The sequence below is a fragment of the Terrapene carolina genome, unplaced genomic scaffold, assembly GCF_002925995.2.
Source record: "Terrapene carolina triunguis isolate 2854851 unplaced genomic scaffold, T_m_triunguis-2.0 Scaffold68, whole genome shotgun sequence".
NCBI lineage: Eukaryota > Metazoa > Chordata > Testudines > Emydidae > Terrapene > Terrapene triunguis.
In genome coordinates this window covers 19,697,777-19,716,920 of record NW_020664419.1, presented here as the reverse complement: position 1 = coordinate 19,716,920, position 19,144 = coordinate 19,697,777, and the positions used below count along the sequence as shown (strand labels likewise).

General features: G+C 43.5%; 1 protein-coding gene across 1 annotated transcript in view; it reads left to right on the top strand.

The window, feature by feature from the left end:
* FBXL13 (F-box and leucine rich repeat protein 13) overlaps positions 1–19,144 on the top strand; it is a 158,225-nt gene that overhangs the window by 23,561 nt on the left and 115,520 nt on the right. The window contains exons 5-6 of the mRNA XM_026648901.1: positions 1,213–1,261; positions 1,431–1,580. Coding sequence (XP_026504686.1) covers positions 1,213–1,261; positions 1,431–1,580 — 199 coding nt within the window. The remainder of the gene's footprint in view (positions 1–1,212; positions 1,262–1,430; positions 1,581–19,144) is intronic.

Sequence of the window (19,144 nt, the reverse complement as noted above, 5' to 3'; positions counted from 1 at the left end):
TGTTCAAACATTAGTTAATATTGATAGAATGTATGAATCCTTTGTGGGCAGCTTTAATTTCCATTGGAACTCCACTGATGGTAATCCCTGGAGTGAGATACTCCGTTAACTGATTTCTTGGCTGCCCTAGCCCGGAGCCTTTTTCAGACTGCACTTTTGGTAAGTCTGGGCTCCTTAAAGCCTCCTGCCCCATTAAGAGAAACTGCAGGTACTTTGTACTAACAACCTTTTTACCCTCTTCACATACTTCGCTACCAACGTATTCTGTTGCTGTTTACCTCAGCCCACAGTGAATTGGGCCTATTTTGGTATATGTAAACAAGTATCTGGAATAGGACCAGTATCCCAATAGATCACAGTTGGATTTGCATTCATAGGATACTGTCTCATTTGCATTGTGAGGCTGGAAACCTTGTATTTTTATCATTGAGGAGTGCACAAATAACCTACTAATGCACAGCTGCTTATGGATTCTTATTAAAATATATCTCCTTTTTTTCTTAAAAAAAAAAAACAATTCCTGCAATGTATCCTTCCCATATGAAAAGTAGTTCCTCTTAGAAGGGTAAGATAACATGTTAGAGAAAAGATTATAAACACTCCTTTCTTGATTATTTTGAATGAATTTATTGATGCATTCATTTTTGGTTTCTTTTTACTAAGGTTACCTGGACTATTTAGGCTCCTTCTCCTTCTCCCATGCCCACGGTTACCCTTTCAGCTGCAATTTTTGGCCAATCTGCCACTTCAGTTACCGTTTTCTGTTGAAAACATTGTGGCCTTAATCTTTCAATGGATTTGGGGAATGAATGCACAGTGATGGAGCCTTTGCAGGCTGGGGCCCTACATTACTGGAAAAGCTCAATTTAGGCCCTGATCCTTTAGCCCTTTAAGTCAATAACAAAGCTCTGATTCCCTTCCATGTTGCAGGGACAGGCTCTTTATTATTATAATAGGAAATAATTTTAAAAAGCCAGAGAGATACAAACTGCTGCCTGAAGAATAACTGTGCTCATGGGAGAAAGGCACAATCTAAAACTGCCACTTTTCCCCACCTGTTCTTCCCTTCTTCCTAATCTCCCTTCCCCACTTTCCTTCTCTTTCTCTTGCTTCCATCTTCCCCTTCTATTTCTCTTTTACACAGCAAATAACTATATTTCTACTGTACTGTATGTACAAACTAGTATAAAACAGGTGTTCTAAAATGCACAGTACATGTATTTGTAAAATACCTCATGAACTTCATCATGATATTGTTGGAGTAATATTCATTGTTGTTATTTTATTAAGTAGATTTTTAAATCTATGTGAATTAAAAAAAAACTAATTTAATTTAGAAATGTTGATATATTAATTGGGTTTTTTTTACAATATTTCAGAACGTATTCAATTTACAAGAAAAGATGACACTTCAATTTGGATAAGGATAGTTATACTTCTGTTGTGTTATTTTTTTTCAGAGTTTGGTAAAGGGAGACCAGGAAGAATATTTTGATAAACAGGATGATGTACAATATTCTTCTACCTCAGAAACAGTCAAAGATGAAATATCAAATATACCAGAAAGAGCAATATTACAGGTTGGTAAAAATCTGTGTAATTGATGGAGTTTTATTTGATACAGTGTTTAAAGAAAACGACTGAATTATCTGTTAGTGATTGTGGCACTTTTTGCCAGTAAAACCCAGTATGATGCGGATACAAACCTCACACTGACTAGGAAAGGGTTAATGAACTGCTGTGGGCTGAGTCAGTCCTACCCTGCTGCAACTGCAAGAGGTCTCAGGATTGGAGGGAGGGGTTAAAGATGGAGAGCCCAGCTCAGCTGTCAGGGAAGGAGAGCAGAACGCCAGCTCTCACTTCATGACAGAAGCCTGCTTGAGAGACTGATGCCTGTCAGGGCCTCCCTGAGGAAAGGTAGGCCGTATGCAAGACGACTGTGATGATTTGCTACCAGTGCCTTGCTTGTTGTTGCTGGGTAAGACTGCTGCAGGTGGTGCCCCACCTGAAGCAGGTGACAGCCAAATGAAAACCCTTTGTCTTATGTACATAACTGGGAACCCAGCAGATGTTGGCTATGAGCCCAGGAGCGATCTAGGGTTGTCAACTTTCTAATTGCTGAAAACTGGACATCCTGCCCTGCCCCTTGCCCCACCTCTTCCCCCTGAGGCCCCGCTCCTGGTCCACCTCTTTCTCCAACATCCTGCCCCCTGCTCAGTCTCTGTATTCATCTGGCACAACGCAAGCACCAAAATGCATAATTCATTTATAAAACACTCTTTATAAAAAGAGCGAGTACATTTCCCACAGTAGTACAAATACAATTCTGCATATTTCTAGTGATGTTCTCTATAAGGATAGCTGTTTTTAAGTTGGGTTAAAAAAATCAGGTGGATTAATAAAATGCAGTTGGGCATTGTCTGAAAAGTCAAACTTGTATTAAATGTTCCTGATCTGATTAGTAAGAGAAATGCATTGTGGGGGTTATTTTTTTGAATTTTTTAGTTTCTTAGGTTTATTGCTGAAATGACATTCTCAGTCGCATCTTCAAAGCATGCTCCACTCTCCTGCATCATATGGGGATATGGCCATGTTGGAGATGAGAGACAATTTTACTCTGTTCATCTTGGGGGAGTGGCAACAAATTGTATGTCTCTGGGAGCCTGGTGGAGGGGATATCTAAAAGGCTATGAACCTTCATAGTTTGGGGCATGAACCAACCTCTAACTGTTGCCCCTACTTGGGAACCCCATAAGAGCAATGTGATTTTTTTTCTTTGCACCTTCTTCTCATTGGGACACAGTGGGGCGGAGAGGGGCATCGGTCCCTGCAGCAAGGGGATGGGGAGGAGTAACGGGGGCACAATGGGGCGGAAGGGGGGAATCGGTCCCCAGAGTGAGGGGTCAGGGCAGGGGCAATCAGGGCACAGTAGGGTGGAGGGGGGGGGTTAATCCTCAGAGTAGGAGGCTGAGGTGGGGGCATAATGGGGTGGGGAGGAGGGTCAGTCCCTGGAGTAAGGGGCTGGGGCAGGAAAATTGAGGCAGAGGATGGGGGGCAGACTGGCAATGCTGACCCAACACTTCCAAATCCCCTTTCCAACAGTTATTAGTATTGGGAGATTCGATCATTAGAAACGTAGATAGCTGGGTTTGTGATGACCGGGAGAACCGTATGGTGACTTGCCTGCCTGGTGCGAAGGTTGCGGATCTCTCGAGGCATCTAGACAGACTTATGTGTAGTGCTGGGGAGGAGCCGGTGGTCGTGGTAAATGTAGGTACCAATGACGTAGGGAAGGGTAGGAGAGATGTCCTGGAGGCCAAATTTAGGCTGCTAGGGAAGAGACTGAAATCCAGGACCTCTATGGTGGCATTCTCAGAAATGCTCCCAGTTCCACGCGCAGGGCCAGGTAGGCAGGCAGAGCTTCAGAGTCTCAATGCGTGGATGAGACGATGGTGTAGAGAGGAGGGGTTTACATTCATTAGGAACTGGGGAAACTTCTGGAATGGGGGGAGCCTATACAGGAAGGATGGGCTCCACCTAAACCAAAGTGGAACCAGACTGCTGGCACTAAACATTAAAAAGGTTGTAGAGCAGTTTTTAAACTAGGAGATGGGGGAAAGCCGACTGCTGCAGAGGAGCATGTGGATCGGACAGAGACTTCTCTTAGGGGAGAGTCTAATGATAGAGAATCTCCAGGTTATAGTCAGGAGCAGAGGATGGAAGAGGATAAAGTAGGGGCCAGATCAGATGATAAACATTCACATAAAAAAGAATCTGATACATCAGAAAAGGACAGACAAATAAACAGTGACAAGTTTTTAAAGTGCTTGTACACAAATGCTAGAAGTCTAAATAATAAGATGGGTGAACTAGAGTGCCTTGTGATAAAGGAGAATATTGATATAATAGGCATCACAGAAACCTGTTGGACTAAGAGCAATCAATGGGACACAATCATTCTGGGGTACAAAATATATCAGAAGGACAGAACAGGTCATACGGGGGGGTGAGTGGCACTATATGTGAAAGAAAATGTACAATCAAATGAAGTAAAAATCTTAAGCAAATCCGCATGTTCCATAGAATCTCTATGGATAGAAATTTCATGCTCTAATAAGAATATAACATTAGGGATCTATTATCGACCACTTGACCAGGACGGTGATAGTGATGATGAAATGCTAAGGGAAATTAGAGAGGCTATCAAAATTAAGAACTCAATAATAGTGGGGGATTTCAATTATCCCCATATTGACTGGGAACATTTCACTTCAGGATGAAATGCAGAGATAAAATTTCTCGATACTTTAAATGACTGCTTCATGGAGCAGCTGGTACAGGAACCCACAAGGGGAGAGGCAACTCTAGATTTAGTCCTGAGTGGAGCGCAGGAGCTGATCCAAGAGGTAACTATAGCAGGACCGCTTGGAAATAGTGACCATAATACAATAGCATTCAACATCCCTGTGGTGGGAAGAACATCTCAACAGCCCAACACTGTGGCATTTAATTTCAAAAGGGGGAACTATGCAAAAATGGGGGGGTTAGTTAAACAGAAGTTAAAAGGTACAGTAACTAAAGTGAAATCCCTGCAAGCTGCATGGGTGCTTTTTAAAGACACCATAATAGAGGCCCAACTTCAATATATACCCCAAATTAAGAAACACAGTAAAAGAACTAAAAAAGAGCCACTGTGGCTTAACAACCATGTAAAAGAAGCAGTGAGAGATAAAAAGACTTCCTTTAAAAAGTGGAAGTCAGATCTTAGTGAGGCAAATAGAAAGGAGCATAAACGCTGCCAAATTAAGTGCAAGACTGTAATAAGAAAAGCCAAAGAGGAGTTTGAAGAACGGCTAGCCAAAAACTCCAAAGGTAATAACAAAATGTTTTTTAAGTACATCAGAAGCAGGAAGCCTGCTAAACAACCAGTGGGGCCCCTTGATGATCGAGATACAAAAGGAGCGCTTAAAGACGATAAAGTCATTGCGGAGAAACTAAATGGATTCTTTGCTTCAGTCTTCATGGCTGAGGATGTTAGGGAGATTCCCAAACCTGAGCTGGCTTTTGTAGGTGACAAATCTGAGGAACTGTCACGGATTGAAGTGTCACGAGAGGAGGTTTTGGAATTAATTGATAAACTTAACATTAACAAGTCACCGGGACCAGATGGCATTCACCCAAGAGTTCTGAAAGAACTCAAATGTGAAGTTGCGGAACTGTTAACTAAGGTTTGTAACCTGTCCTTTAAATCAGCTTCTGTACCCAATGACTGGAAGTTAGCTAATGTAACGCCAATATTTAAAAAGGGCTCTAGAGGTGATCCCGGCAATTACAGACCGGTAAGTCTAACGTCTGTACCGGGCAAATTAGTCGAAACAATAGTTAAGAATAAAATTGTCCGACACATAGAAAAACATAAACTGTTGAGCAATAGTCAACATGGTTTCTGTAAAGGGAAATCGTGTCTTACTAATCTATTAGAATTCTTTGGAGGGGTCAACAAACATGTGGACAAGGGGGATCCAGTGGACATAGTGTACTTAGATTTCCAGAAAGCCTTTGACAAGGTCCCTCACCAAAGGCTCTTATGTAAATTAAGCTGCCATGGGATAAAAGGGAAGGTCCTTTCATGGATTGAGAACTGGTTAAAAGACAGGGAACAAAGGGTAGGAATTAATGGTAAATTCTCAGAATGGAGAGGGGTAACTAGTGGTGTTCCCCAAGGGTCAGTCCTCGGACCGATCCTATTCAACTTATTCATAAATGATCTGGAGAAAGGGGTAAACAGTGAGGTGGCTAAATTTGCAGATGATACTAAACTGCTCAAGATAGTTAAGTCCAAAGCAGACTGTGAAGAACTTCAAAAAGATCTCACAAAACTAAGTGATTGGGCAACAAAATGGCAAATGAAATTTAATGTGGAGAAATGTAAAGTAATGCACATTGGAAAAAATAACCCCAACTATACATACAATATGATGGAGGCTAATTTAGCTACAACAAGTCAGGAAAAAGATCTTGGAGTCATCGTGGATAGTTCTCTGAAAATGTCCACCCAGTGTGCAGAGGCGGTCAAAAAAGGAAACAGGATGTTAGGAATCATTAAAAAGGGGATAGAGAATAAGACTGAGAATATATTATTGCCCTTATATAAATCGATGGTACGCCCTCATCTCGAATACTGCGTACAGATGTGGTCTCCTCATCTCAAAAAAGATATACTGGCACTAGAAAAGGTTCAGAAAAGAGCAACTAAAATGATTAAGGGTTTGGAACGGGTCCCATATGAGGAGAGATTAAAGAGGCTAGGACTCTTCAGCTTGGAAAAGAGGAGACTAAGGGGGGATATGATAGAGGTATATAAAATCATGAGTGATGTGGAGAAAGTGAATAAGGAAAAGTTATTTACTTATTCCCATAATACAAGAACTAGGGGTCATCAAATGAAATTAATAGGCAGCAGGTTTAAAACAAATAAAAGGAAGTTCTTCTTCACGCAGCGCACAGTCAACTTGTGGAACTCCTTACCTGAGGAGGTTGTGAAGGCTAGGACTATAACAGAGTTTAAAAGAGAACTGGATAAATTCATGGTGGTTAAATCCATTAATGGCTATTAGCCAGGACGGGTAAGGAATGGTGTCCCTAGCCTTTGTCTGTCAGAGGGTGGAGATGGATGGCAGGAGAGAGATCACTTGATCATTGCCTGTTAGGTTCACTCCCTCTGGGGCACCTGGCATTGGCCACTGTCGGTAGACAGGATACTGGGCTAGATGGATCTTTGGTCTGACCCGGTACGGCCTTTCTTATGTTCTTATGTTCTTATAACTGGACTTTCTGGTCTAAAACTGAACATCTGGCAACCCTATCTGTCACACACCCAGTTTACACTAAGAAATTGACCCGCTGCTAAAAACTGTTATCATCAAGGGATCCCCTTGAACTGGTGCTGAAAATGTTTTGACCTTCTCTGACACATTCGCAAGTTTTAGTTTGGCTTTGCTATACAGAATCCACTCATTTTATACAACAAAAATATAAACATATGTATTTTTATAGGACACCTTGTTTTCTTTCTTACATGCATTTGTCCACTCATTTAAACATAAATACAGTTCACAGTGTAACCATGTTTTCAATTTTAACATCTGATCCTGTAAAGACTTATGCAGTAGTCCCACTGAAGTCACAGCTGTAAGCCTTTGCTAGATCTGGTCTTAATTTCTAGATCTTGTCCATCAAAACTACAACAAACATTTGGTTCCTCTTTGCATGACTGTCCACATGGATTTCACTCTTGGTCCCCCTGCATGGGAGACTGGATTCTCTTGGCCTGCACTGTCTGTTAGGGCCATGCCTGAACCCTAGATATCCTTGTGCCCTCCTTCCCCACTTGAGGCATAAAGAGCAGAGGAGGTCCAGTTCCTTCTTACTGCCCAAGGCAGTGAGATGGAATGTTTACTATGTTTGCTTTCTCTGCATACTGTGCTAGTGTAGTTAGTAGTCTTAGTACTTGGTAGTTGTTATTATTTCATATAGTTAGATAGTTATTCCCCATTGGCTAAAAAAATTAATTCTTAGTTGCAGTTTAGGCTAGACTCCCACTCCTGTATAGGCGTGCTAGCAACATGGCAAAAGCTAAACCTCCAGGATTCAAGACCTGACCCTCAGATGAAGGATTGATGCCTGTGAGCAACACTTCCACTGCTTGCCCAGCCTAGGAGAGGGACACATTTCTGAGCTATGCTCCATGTATTGTTCCTTCTCTAAGTGAACTTGTGAGCTAGAGGAGCCTGCATGAAACTGGTCCTCCTCAAAGATTCAATGTGTGCCTCCTCAGAGATTGAGAGGAATGTCAGAGCTAGGCCACGTCACTGGTCGGATGCATTCTACATCTTCTCCATGGGTTCACAGCATAAGTGACAACAGAACACCAAAGTTATGTATTGTGTCAACAAGATGATCTCCACTTTGTCAGGATGTCATTTGGCTCTGGAAGTGTCCATTCCAGATCAAACCACACCAGTGGCTCTGCACCTCCACCCCCTCCCATTTCACTTTATTTACAGAGATGTTAGACATTTTGGTGAGCCCTCTGAGCTTGGTATTCCAGTGCAACTGTCTCCGCTTTCCTTCTCTCTTGTCAGCCCTGTCCCAAGAGTGGCACCCATGTCTTGAAGAAGAGAGTATGGACACTTACCTTACAGTCACTGAGGTTCTTTGAGAAGTGTTGTCCACATGGATTCCAGGACCCACTCTTCTTCCCCATACTGTGGAGTCTTGCTTCTCTGGAATTCTGTATTGGTGAAGGAACTGTGGGAAACTTGGGTCAGTCTGCCTTTTATATCATCAGGTGTGTGTATGTGGTGGGGCTGGGGAGGATGTTTAGAGTGCAGGCATGGCTCCAATGGATATTGCTGGCCAAAAGATCTGAGATCTTGTGAATGGTATGCATGCACATCAAGAGCGGAATCCATGTGGACAACACCTCTCAAAGAACCACAGTTACTTTAAGGTAAGTAATTGTTCTTTTTGTTTTAGATCTCATTGTACATTGGTTATAAAACAAAGCCATTGTGTAACGTTTCTCTTTATTCAGTTTACGTTGATTTTATAGCATATATAGATCACCAATACAGTTTACACTTTGCAGTTACTGAATGCCTTCCATTTATAGAGAAATACCAACTCTGAGGTCTGGAGCTGGGACATGAGATGGCTTGACACAGAGACTGCTTACATCACTTTGTTAAATTTTGTCTTTTTATGGAAAGAATGGAGTCCAAAGTGAGGATTTTGTTGCTGGGTTGGAATCAATGGACGGATGAACTAAAACAGTAGAAACTTGGGTGATTCATGCAACTTTCAGGTCCTATTGCTGAAACATAGTACATACAAATATGATACCATAGTGAGAAAAATGATCAGGTTCATGTATTTATCCGTATTTTATATGGTTACATCTTTTTATCACATACTACCTAAAGTCAGCCTTATCAGATTGTGAGCACAATTTGCAAGCAAGATTTTCCTAGGATGTTACAGTTCTTTCAATTCTGTTTTTTGGGATTTGATCTTCTAAAAGATGCTCATCTACTTAGTAAACTGAATCTTTATTTCACCTTCCCTTTCTCAGTGATCTGTGGCAATTAACTGAAAATACAGTACCATCCATAAACAGTCTTGTTTTCCTGTAGTAGAGAGCTGTGACTTTCTCTTTTCCCAGGCTATTTGTAAGATAAAGAGCATTGAACATACAATATAGCATCTATGCCTGCTTGAAGGAGGCTCGTGTCTAAGTGATTTCTTATATTTTCATCAGTGGAACTAAGATTTTCATGTCCCCCTGTGATATTCCCCAGGGTACCATCTGGACTGTTGAACAGCTGTGTCCCTTCTGCTCTCCAGCCTGGGATGCCTTTTACACAGCTTTGATGGTGAACAACCACCCCTCCAGGTCCTGTCCACACACAGCCTCTAGTATGTAACTTGCTCCCAGATACACAGTATGAGTGCTCCTCGCTAGCCACTCATGAATTACATACAGGGTAACACCATCATATTCTTAGTCCCAGCCTTGCTCTCCAGAAATGTGTGTCTTGTACTGCTCAGTACCCTCCTGGACAGTACAAGGTCATAGAAAGTCCGTCATTCCATCAAAGGAAAATGATTCCTCCTCCACACTTCAATTCAGTTTCTATCTGACAGGGAGTGCTCGCTAGGCCCTGCCACCACTCCACCTCATCCCACCCCCGCTCTGCCCCCGCCTCTTCCCATCCTCACCACGCCCAGTTCCACCCCCTCTCCTGAGTGCGCTGTGCCCTCGCTTCTCCCCCCAGCGCCTCCAGATGAAACAGCTGATCGGCGGTAGATGCTGGGAGGCGCTGATCGGCGGAGCCTGCCAGTGGGCAGGAGGCACTGGGGGTAGGGGGTGGTTGGTAGGAGGGCTCCTCCTCACTCCCCTGCCTGCTTACCTGCCCTGTCTCGCCTACCCACCCGCCTTCTCACGAGCGTGGGGCCCCCCAAAGCACGGGGTCCGGGGTGGTCACCTCTATTGGCTGTACCCTAGGGATGGCTCTGACCGTTTGCACCCATTCTACTTGAAATGTGCTGCCATCACCATGGATAAATGGCCCCTAGAAGTCATCTGTACGTGCTATACAATCCCTTTTCTTTCTATACCCCTCACCTACCCCTCTTCAGGGACCCTCTCATGAACATCTGCCGCGACAAGAGATAGATCATCTCCTCCAACTCGGGGCAGTGGAAACTGTTCCCATGCAATATAGGGGGAAGGGTGTCTATTCCCACTATTTTTTAACAGATCTATCCTGAATCTCAGGCGACTGAACAAGTTCGTGAGAAAACAATAGTTCAAAATGGTCAGGATAACAACAATAATACCAGCGCTGGAACAGGGGACTGTTTTTCAGCCCTCGACCTGCAGGATGCTTATTTTCATGTTATGATATACTCCGCCCACAGGCAGTTTCTGAGATTTACCACTATCAGTACAAGGTTCTACCTTTCGACATGTCAGCAGCACCTCACATTTTCTTAAAGATCCTTGCAGTAGTAGCGGCACATCTGAGAAAACAAAGAATAATAATAATCCCTTACCTGGATGGCTGTCTTCTGAAGTCACACACTCAAAGAGACGCCATTCGGACTACCCAGATGATGATAGATTTTTTCCAGAGTCTGTATCTACAAATAAACAAAAAGAAATCAACAATAGAACCGGTTATAATTCATAGGCGCTCACCATGACTAAGAGGCAGCAAAAGCGTCACTTCCACGAGAGATTCTACATGATAAAGACACTCATATCCACAGTGTGGAAAAGCCCATAGATTACAGCCCATACATGCCTCCAACTTCTTGGCCACATGGCAGCATGCACGTTTGTGGTGAAACACATGCGTTTACATATGCGCTGCCTGCAAGGATGGCTGGGAACCGTCTACAGACCAAATAAACACAGATTAAACTGACAATTAACGATGCCTCCCAAAGTCAAGGAATCACTAACCTGGTGGATTCAACCACGTAACATGTGCTCGGGGATCCCATTTACACAGGATCCTCCCTCACAGATTATCACAACGAATGCCTCCCTCATAGGGTGGGGAGCATACATGCAACATCACACAATTCAGAGGTTATGGTCCACAGCCGAGACAAGACTACACATAAACCTGCTAGAACTCCATGCCCTCCGCAATTCCTACCTCAACTTCCTACCATTCATAAGGAACCAGAACAGGCCCTTAGCTACCAGTTCTGGTGATTATCTTGTCAGCACTCAAGATCTTTCCTTCTGAATGAGGACATTTTTCTTCCTTCTGTTTGCTCTAAACAGACAATGCAGGGAGCTTCAGCAGCTCTTCCTCATTATTGGATGGGGCTTCCAATATTACTTGGGCAGATCACAGGTCTTCAGGAAATTGGACTTCCATTTCATTCAGTACATGAGTTATAAAAGTGAGCTATCCTATTTAAATTGCAGAACACATTACAACTCTTTTTGAGAAACACTATCAGCAGGTTTTTGCATAGTTTGCTATGTCTCCTGGAATTACTTATCAGTGCCTAGTGAACAATGACATTTCAGATCAAAGAGCACCATACCTTTATGAACAACACAATTAAGATCTGAAATACTATGATCCAGATTTTTAAAGCTATTTAGGCATGCAGTGAGATTTTCAAAAGTTCAGTAGGCACCTATGTGCATCTTTAGGCACCTGAATACCTTAAAAATCTGGCCCTAGGCAAATCCTTGAATCCTAGAATAGTTAAAATAATTGACCTGCCTGCCTTTATTTTTTTATTTAAAAGTTGATGGTGTATAGTAGGGAGTTAAAAGAATACCTGTTTAAAATATATTTTCCCTGTAGTCAGCCAAACTGGGGGGAGGGATAGCTCAGTGGTTTGAGCACTGGCTTGCTAAACCCAGGGTTGTGAGTTCAATCCTTGAGGGGGCCACTTAGGGATCAGGGGCAAACTCAGTATTTGGTCCCACTAGCAAAGGCAGGGGGCTGGACTCAATGACCTTTCAAGGTCCCTTCCAGTTCTAGGGGATAGGATATCTCCATTAATATGTTTAAAAACTATGGCACTGTACAAAATGGCCCACTCAAACTAGTTGTACATACAGTATAGGGTGCAAAAGCAAACATTGTTTGTCCATATTCTAGCTACAAGAAGCTCCATAAACCACCCCTCAATGCAATTTTTTCCTACCATAAGCAAGAATCATCTATGCCTAGGGGACACAGCCAGCAAAGGGGTGTCAGAGTTGTTGTGTGGCTGGCTAAGGGAGGAGGAGATGCAGGCTGGAGTAAGGGTTAGCTAGTGTGGAAACAGTCATGGCAGGAGCAGTCTGTTGAAACTACTGGCAGTGGGAGTGTTCCTGTCTAGGTAGTGACACTGAGCAGACCGGAGAGACTCCTTCCCTTAAGGAGCCTATATACCTATTTTGAGATCACCTGGTGGTTCCTTGCCTCTGGATTGACTGAACCCTGGTTGAATGGTGTGGGGCCTATCACAAGATGTGAAGGTAATTGGCTCTGTTGACTCATCACACTCACTGGCTCAGGGGTTTAAGACTCAGGTTTAAGCAGCCTTTGGGTAACTTAGGCTTCATCAGGCTCAAAGGTTTCACGGGGGGCGTACATGTATTACTCCTGGGGGAATTCTGTCCCACTGCATGCTTGCAGAAAACATGTCCCTCTGCAGAATTTCTTTGCTTCCCTGCAGAAAATGATGGGGAAGCTGGGCGGGGGCTGGGGCCGGGGACACCCCTGGGCCTAGTTTGGGGAGGCAATGCCCCCCCAAAAAGAGGCGAGGCGTGGGAAGGGCATGCAGGTTCACATGCCACTATCACCACTCCCATTTTTGTGAGCACAGAGCTGTCTGGCTGAAGTAAGGTGCGGCTCGGCTCTACTGACTCTGCAGCTGGATGCCGCCTACTGGGTCCTATTGCGGGTTGTGCTCCCATTCTATGTGCTGGGAGCCATCCTGTTTTCTGTATGACAGTGAGTGCCCATGGTGGGCAAGGTAAGGGGAGCGGGAGAAATGGGAGAAGCAGGGGAAGAGGCAGTGGGGAAGGAAGAGGGTGGGATAAGGCAGGGGGAGGGGGATCTGTGAGTGAGGAGGGATAGGATGGGGAAGAAAAGTGGATAGGGAATTGCGGGCGGAAGCAGGAGCCTGGCATATGGTGTCCCCTTGGTGGCAGCAGCATTACGTAGGCCCATTAAGCAGGCCCATTGAACCCTCACCCCAATGAGCCCACTTCCCCTGCACCTGGACCATCCCAATGAGCCCTCCACTCCACTGAGCCACAACCAGATGCACCTGGACCCCAACCCCACCAAGTCCCACTCCCAGCACCTGGACCTCCCTGCTGAGCCCCCCCACACCCAGACCCTCCTGCTGAGCCCCAACCACCGTCACCTGGATCCCCTGCAGAGTCCCATTGCCCCTCCTTCCAGAACCCCCCCCAATGAGCCTTTGCGCATTCAGATCCCCAGATCTGCTGGCACCCAGATTGCCCCACACCTGGATCCCCCACACTAAGTCCCCCACACTTGGATCCTGCTAGCCTGAGCCTGCCTGCCCACACCTGGTGTGCCTGGCACAAAGGGGCAGGGCACCAGGGTGTTTCTGGACAGGCCCAGCCCTTGCGCTTTGTCAGGGTGGGGGTGCAGCCTCACCGTTGAGTCCCTGTCCTTGGGGGAGGAGGTGGCTACAGGGTGATCTCCCACCTCCACGCATGCTGGAGCCTCCACATTTATTTATTGACAAATAAAATTTGCAGAATTTTAAAATGTTGTGCGTAGAATTTTTATTTTTTTGGCACAGAATTCCTTCAGGAGTAATGTATAAAAATGTGCACAACTCTACCTTGGTCCCTAACCATAATCCAGTTACACCTCCCCCAAAGCCCTGTATTATTCACTAGGTAAAATGTTAAATTATTTGTATGAAATGGAAACATATTACTCTGAAATATGAATGTCTGTTAATTGACTCAAATGGCCAATAGCATATTTTTATGCAATTAAATAATGCATCAGATAGGTTACTTCTGTATTTCCTGTCTGTCTTTTTTTTGTATTTTTCTGAATTTACTGATTTTTATAAAGAAAAGCAAATGCTAGATTAACTTTTCAGCATGTTACTAGCTTTCATTTTTTGAGCCCTGGAAATAATTACTTTGCAATATGTTGAAATGTATACAGTTCAGCAGACTAATGTTTTCAAGAGATATACCGGTAATTGAAACAGCAGTTTGGAAATTGAGACAATTTTATGTTAGGCATAGCTTACTAGATAAATACATATAAATTATAAGTTTGTATTTACTGCATTTTTAGAGTGTTACATCAGCTTGTGAAAACAAAGTATTAGGGCTTTATTTAACAGACTAATTAAATTGGTATATTGTATCTGTTAAGTAATATGTAAATTTCAAAGACTTCTTAGTTACCAGCTGGTACAGATAATCAGTTTATCAGTCACAGACAAAGATCTTTGCAATAAATGCAGTACTCAAGTTCCCTGCCAGATAACTTGAAAATATTGATTTTGTTCCATGTAATCTGGCAGGAAATACAACAGAAGGAAATCATGTGTTGATGAATTTGGCAAGCATGCTCTCTCTTCTGGATGAAAAATACAGCTATATTAAGAAGACTAAAGTTGTTATATTGTTTAATACCGTAGGAAGTACAATGTTAGTCTTTAATAGGAATATCACTTCTTTTTTCCCTAAAGTATTAAATAATAATGTTACATAAATTTTTCTGATGTGAAAAACTCCACAGCCACTAACTACATCTATAACTTCCTATGCTGTATAAGCAAAATTATAGTTTAGTGGATGGATTTTGCCCAATATTGAAACAGAAATGATTTAAAATCCTGATGAGACTATTTTATTAACATTTCTATTTATTTGTCTTCATCTGTAATCAGTAGAGGCCAAATTCTGCCCCAATTGACACCTTCTTCAATCTGTTAATTTCACTAAGGTTACACTAAGGTTATAAATCAGGACAGCCTTTTTTTAAGGAAGGAAGACAATCTTCTGTAAAACTAGCTCATATTGCTAAATCATGCCTAGTTGATTCTAGTTCTCTATTTTGTTGTTGTTAGACTTTTATTACTTTTACCATAAAACAAAGTACAGAGGAGCCTGGCTAATCTGCATTTTGCTAATCCACACACTTCCTATTCTCACAAAATGAGGTATTCTCTGTACACCTCTGATCAAATGTTTGACAACAGAGTTTGAATGCAGTTTGATATTAGTTTCTTTGGCAAAATGTATTAAAGATCTTTTCTCTATTATATTGTATTATCAATAACTAAAATGATATAGAAGTGTCAAACACTGGAGTTGTTGATGAACAAGTTATCAAGATTCAATTTAAGGCATTGGTGCACAAACTTTTCCTGTCATGCCCTGCCTTACCAGTAATGGAATCTACAATGGAGCTGGGGATAGAGGTGGAGCTGGCCTGGGTGTGGAGAGGGAATGAGGGCTGAGCTGGGGGAGGAGTGGAGCTTTGGCTGTGGGGTGGAGCGGAGCTAGGGCTGGAGCTGGGTTAGGGGCAGAGCAGGGGGCGGAGTGGAGCTGTGGCTGGGGGCTGAGTGGAGCTGGGTGGTGCTCCCTCCCTGCCTTCCGTGGGGGGTGACCTGGGCCCCACCATGCACCCATCCATGAATGTTCCTCCATACCCCCCTAGGTAGGCACGCCCCACAGTTTGGGGACCACTGATTTAAGGTATGTATTTTATTTTCTGATGAAGTAATCTTAAATAGTTGTGTCTACTAGGTGGTAACACACAAATCAAATCAGCATTGAGAACTTTTGGAATAGTGACTCTAGCAAGCACTTGTTAATCTTTATGCATATTTTATGTCAATTTCATTTGGATATAATAGGTCAAAAATCTTTCTTAAAATAAGACAGAATTAGAACCTGTGTAGGGTTCACTCTGTGGTCACATCAAAATGGGGCACAAGTTTAAAAATTATGTTAATATGTTTGTTAAATATCTTCTATGAATGCTTGTCTTAATAGATGTAATTATAATACTTGGAGATGCATAATTCATCTTGTTGGAACATACTTAATATCAAACTGAAATCATACTTCATATAATGACATACTTAATGCAATGTTGTTGTAGTTATGTCTGTCCCAGGATATTAGAGAGACAAGGTGGGTGAAGTAATATATTTTATTGGACCTACTTCTGTTGCTGAAGTAGAGAGACAAGCTTTCGAGTTTACATAGAGCTCTTCTTCAGGTCTGGGAAACGTACTCAGAGTGTCACAGCTAAATACAAGGTGGAACAGATTGTTTAGCATAAGTAGTTAACAAATATTTCATGGGACCATTTATGGTGAACTGGCCCATTAATACCCATTCAGTCATAGGAGGGAAAGGAAGCGAGGGGAAAAGGCAGCTGGCTGGGTTATTAGTGAGTAATAGATTGTTATAAAAAGCCATAAATCCAGTGTCTCAATTCAGTCCATGATTTTTAGTGTCTTGCGAAGTTATGAATTTAAACAGCCAGGCTTGACTTTTGAAAGTTTTGTGCAACTTTCCTTTGAGGATGAGCACTGATTGGTCAGATATAGAGTGATCTCCAAGCTCAGAAGCATCTCCAAGCATCAGAAGCAAGCTCCCCACAGACCAGGACACACCAACTCCAAGCAGCACCAGACTCTGCCAGAACAACAGATGCAAAACCTGCAGATGTATCTCCACTGGTACAATGATCAATACCCCACACAATACACATTTCAAGATCCACGGATCCTACACATGCCCATCACAACATATGGTGTACCTCATCCAGTGCACTAAATGGCCCGATAACAACTACAGTAAGTGGGTGAAACCAGACAATCACTACGCTCTCAAATGAACTCACACAGGAAAATGATAAAAGACAAAAACACCATATCATCTGTGCCACAAGTACTCCTCGTTCATTTTTCACAAAGAGATCAGATATAGAGTGATCGATCAGTCTTTATCCTCAAAGGAAACCTGCACAACACTTTGAGATGTCACTCCCCTGCCTTAAATAGTTTTTGCATATGGTGGGAACCCTTTGTCTCCCAGTTTGATTCCCACGCCCGATCAGTGGAGAAACACTAGTATTATCCTGGAGTCCAGTACCAGGTGACTTGGTTGCATGTCTCTGTAGGGCCACTGCAGCCATGACTCAGAGGCTGTTTGCAGCATCCCCAGGAAGGCTCCCTATGGTGGGAGATTAGCATCTTCAAAGACCTATTGTTTTCCCTAATAGTCCTTCCCAGCCAGCCATTGCATTCTGTCTAGTGGGCGTTCCCCAGGTGTAAACACACTTGTAATAGATGCATAGACAATATTCCTAACTTCAGATACCAAAATGATACATGCTTACAGGTAGGATAATCATATTCAGTAAATCATAACCTTTCCAATGATATCTCACATGCCTTATTTTGCACAAAATACATCATCATTATGCCATACTCATATCATAATAATATGACTATGAAGAATATGGGCTGTAATGCCACAAAGATGACTACCCTCAGAGGAGGGGAGGGTTAGCTCAGTGGTTTGAGCATTGGCCTGCTAAACCCAGGGTTGTGAGTTCAATCCTTCAGGGGGCCACTTAGGGATCTGGGGCAAAATCAGTACTTGGTCCTGCTAGTGAAGGCAGGGGGCTGGACTCAATGATCTTTCAGGGTCCCTTCTAGCTCTATGAGATAGGTATACCCTTGCCTCAAAAATCCCTTCCCTGAAAGAAGGTGACTGGTTTACATCCCTCAATTTGAAGTATGCCTATTTTCATATAGATGTTCACTCAGTGTACAGGAGATTTCCACATTTTACAGTGGGCTCAAAGCATTTTCAATACAAAGTGCTCCCTGTCAGCCTCTTGATGGCCCCGAGGGTATTTATGAGCATATTGTCCATGATAGCAGCATACCTCTGCAGTCATGACAGCCCCATATTTCTCTACCTACATGATTGGCTGGTCACGGGATGGTAGTATCAGGAAGTACAAGCATTGGTCACCTCCTCACTTGACCTATTTCATGCTTTGGGACTTCAGGTAAATTCAGAAAAGTTCACTTTAACCCACACAGTTAAATTATGGAATTTATTGGAGTGAATCTGAACTCAATGAAGGTAAGAGCTTACTTTCATTAAAACAGGTTCCTTGCAATGAGCGACCTTATCACCCAGGTTTGACTCAGCCCTCAGATGATGACCTGGTCCTACCTGGTACTGCTGGATCATACGGGCACATGTACCTATATAACCCATTTGCAAGGCTTCACTTGCAGTGCCTGCAAGCCTAGTTGTGGAAGGTCTACTCTCCAAGCAGGGACTCTCAGGAAAAATGGGTCTTGTTTCCCTAGAATGTCCTGACATCACTTATCTGTTGGGAGTAAGGGTATGTCTACACTACGAGAGTAGTTCGATTTTACTTAAATCGAATTTGTGGAACCGATATTACAAAGTCGAATGTGTGTATCCACACTAAGGACAGTAATTCGACTTTGTGAGTCCACACTAACGGGGCAAGCGTCGACATTGGAAGCGGTGCACTGTGGGCAGCTATCCCACAGTTCCCGCAGTCCCCGCTGCCCATTGGAATCCTGGGTCGAGCCCCCAATGCCTGCTGGGGAAAAAAATGTGTCAAGGGTGGTTTTGGGTAACTATTGTCATCCAACCGCCACTCCCTCCCTCCCTCCCTGAAAGCGCCGGCGGGCAATCAGTTCGCGCACTTTTCTGGTGAGTGACAGCGCGGATGCCACAGCACTGCGAGCATGGAGCCCGCTGCGATCATCGCTGCAGTTATGGCCGTTGTCAACACCTCGCACCTTATCATCCACCTTTTCCAGAGGCAGATGCTGAGAAATCGGGCGAGGAGGCTACAGAAGCGTGGTGAGGACATTAAGTCTGAGAGGGGCACAGACCTCTCACAAAGCATGGGACCCCGCGCCGTGAACATTATGGTGGCAATGGGTCATGTTGATGCTGTGGAACGGCGATTCTGGGCCCGGGAAACAAGCACGGACTGGTGGGACCGCATAGTGCTGCAGGTCTGGGATGAATCACAGT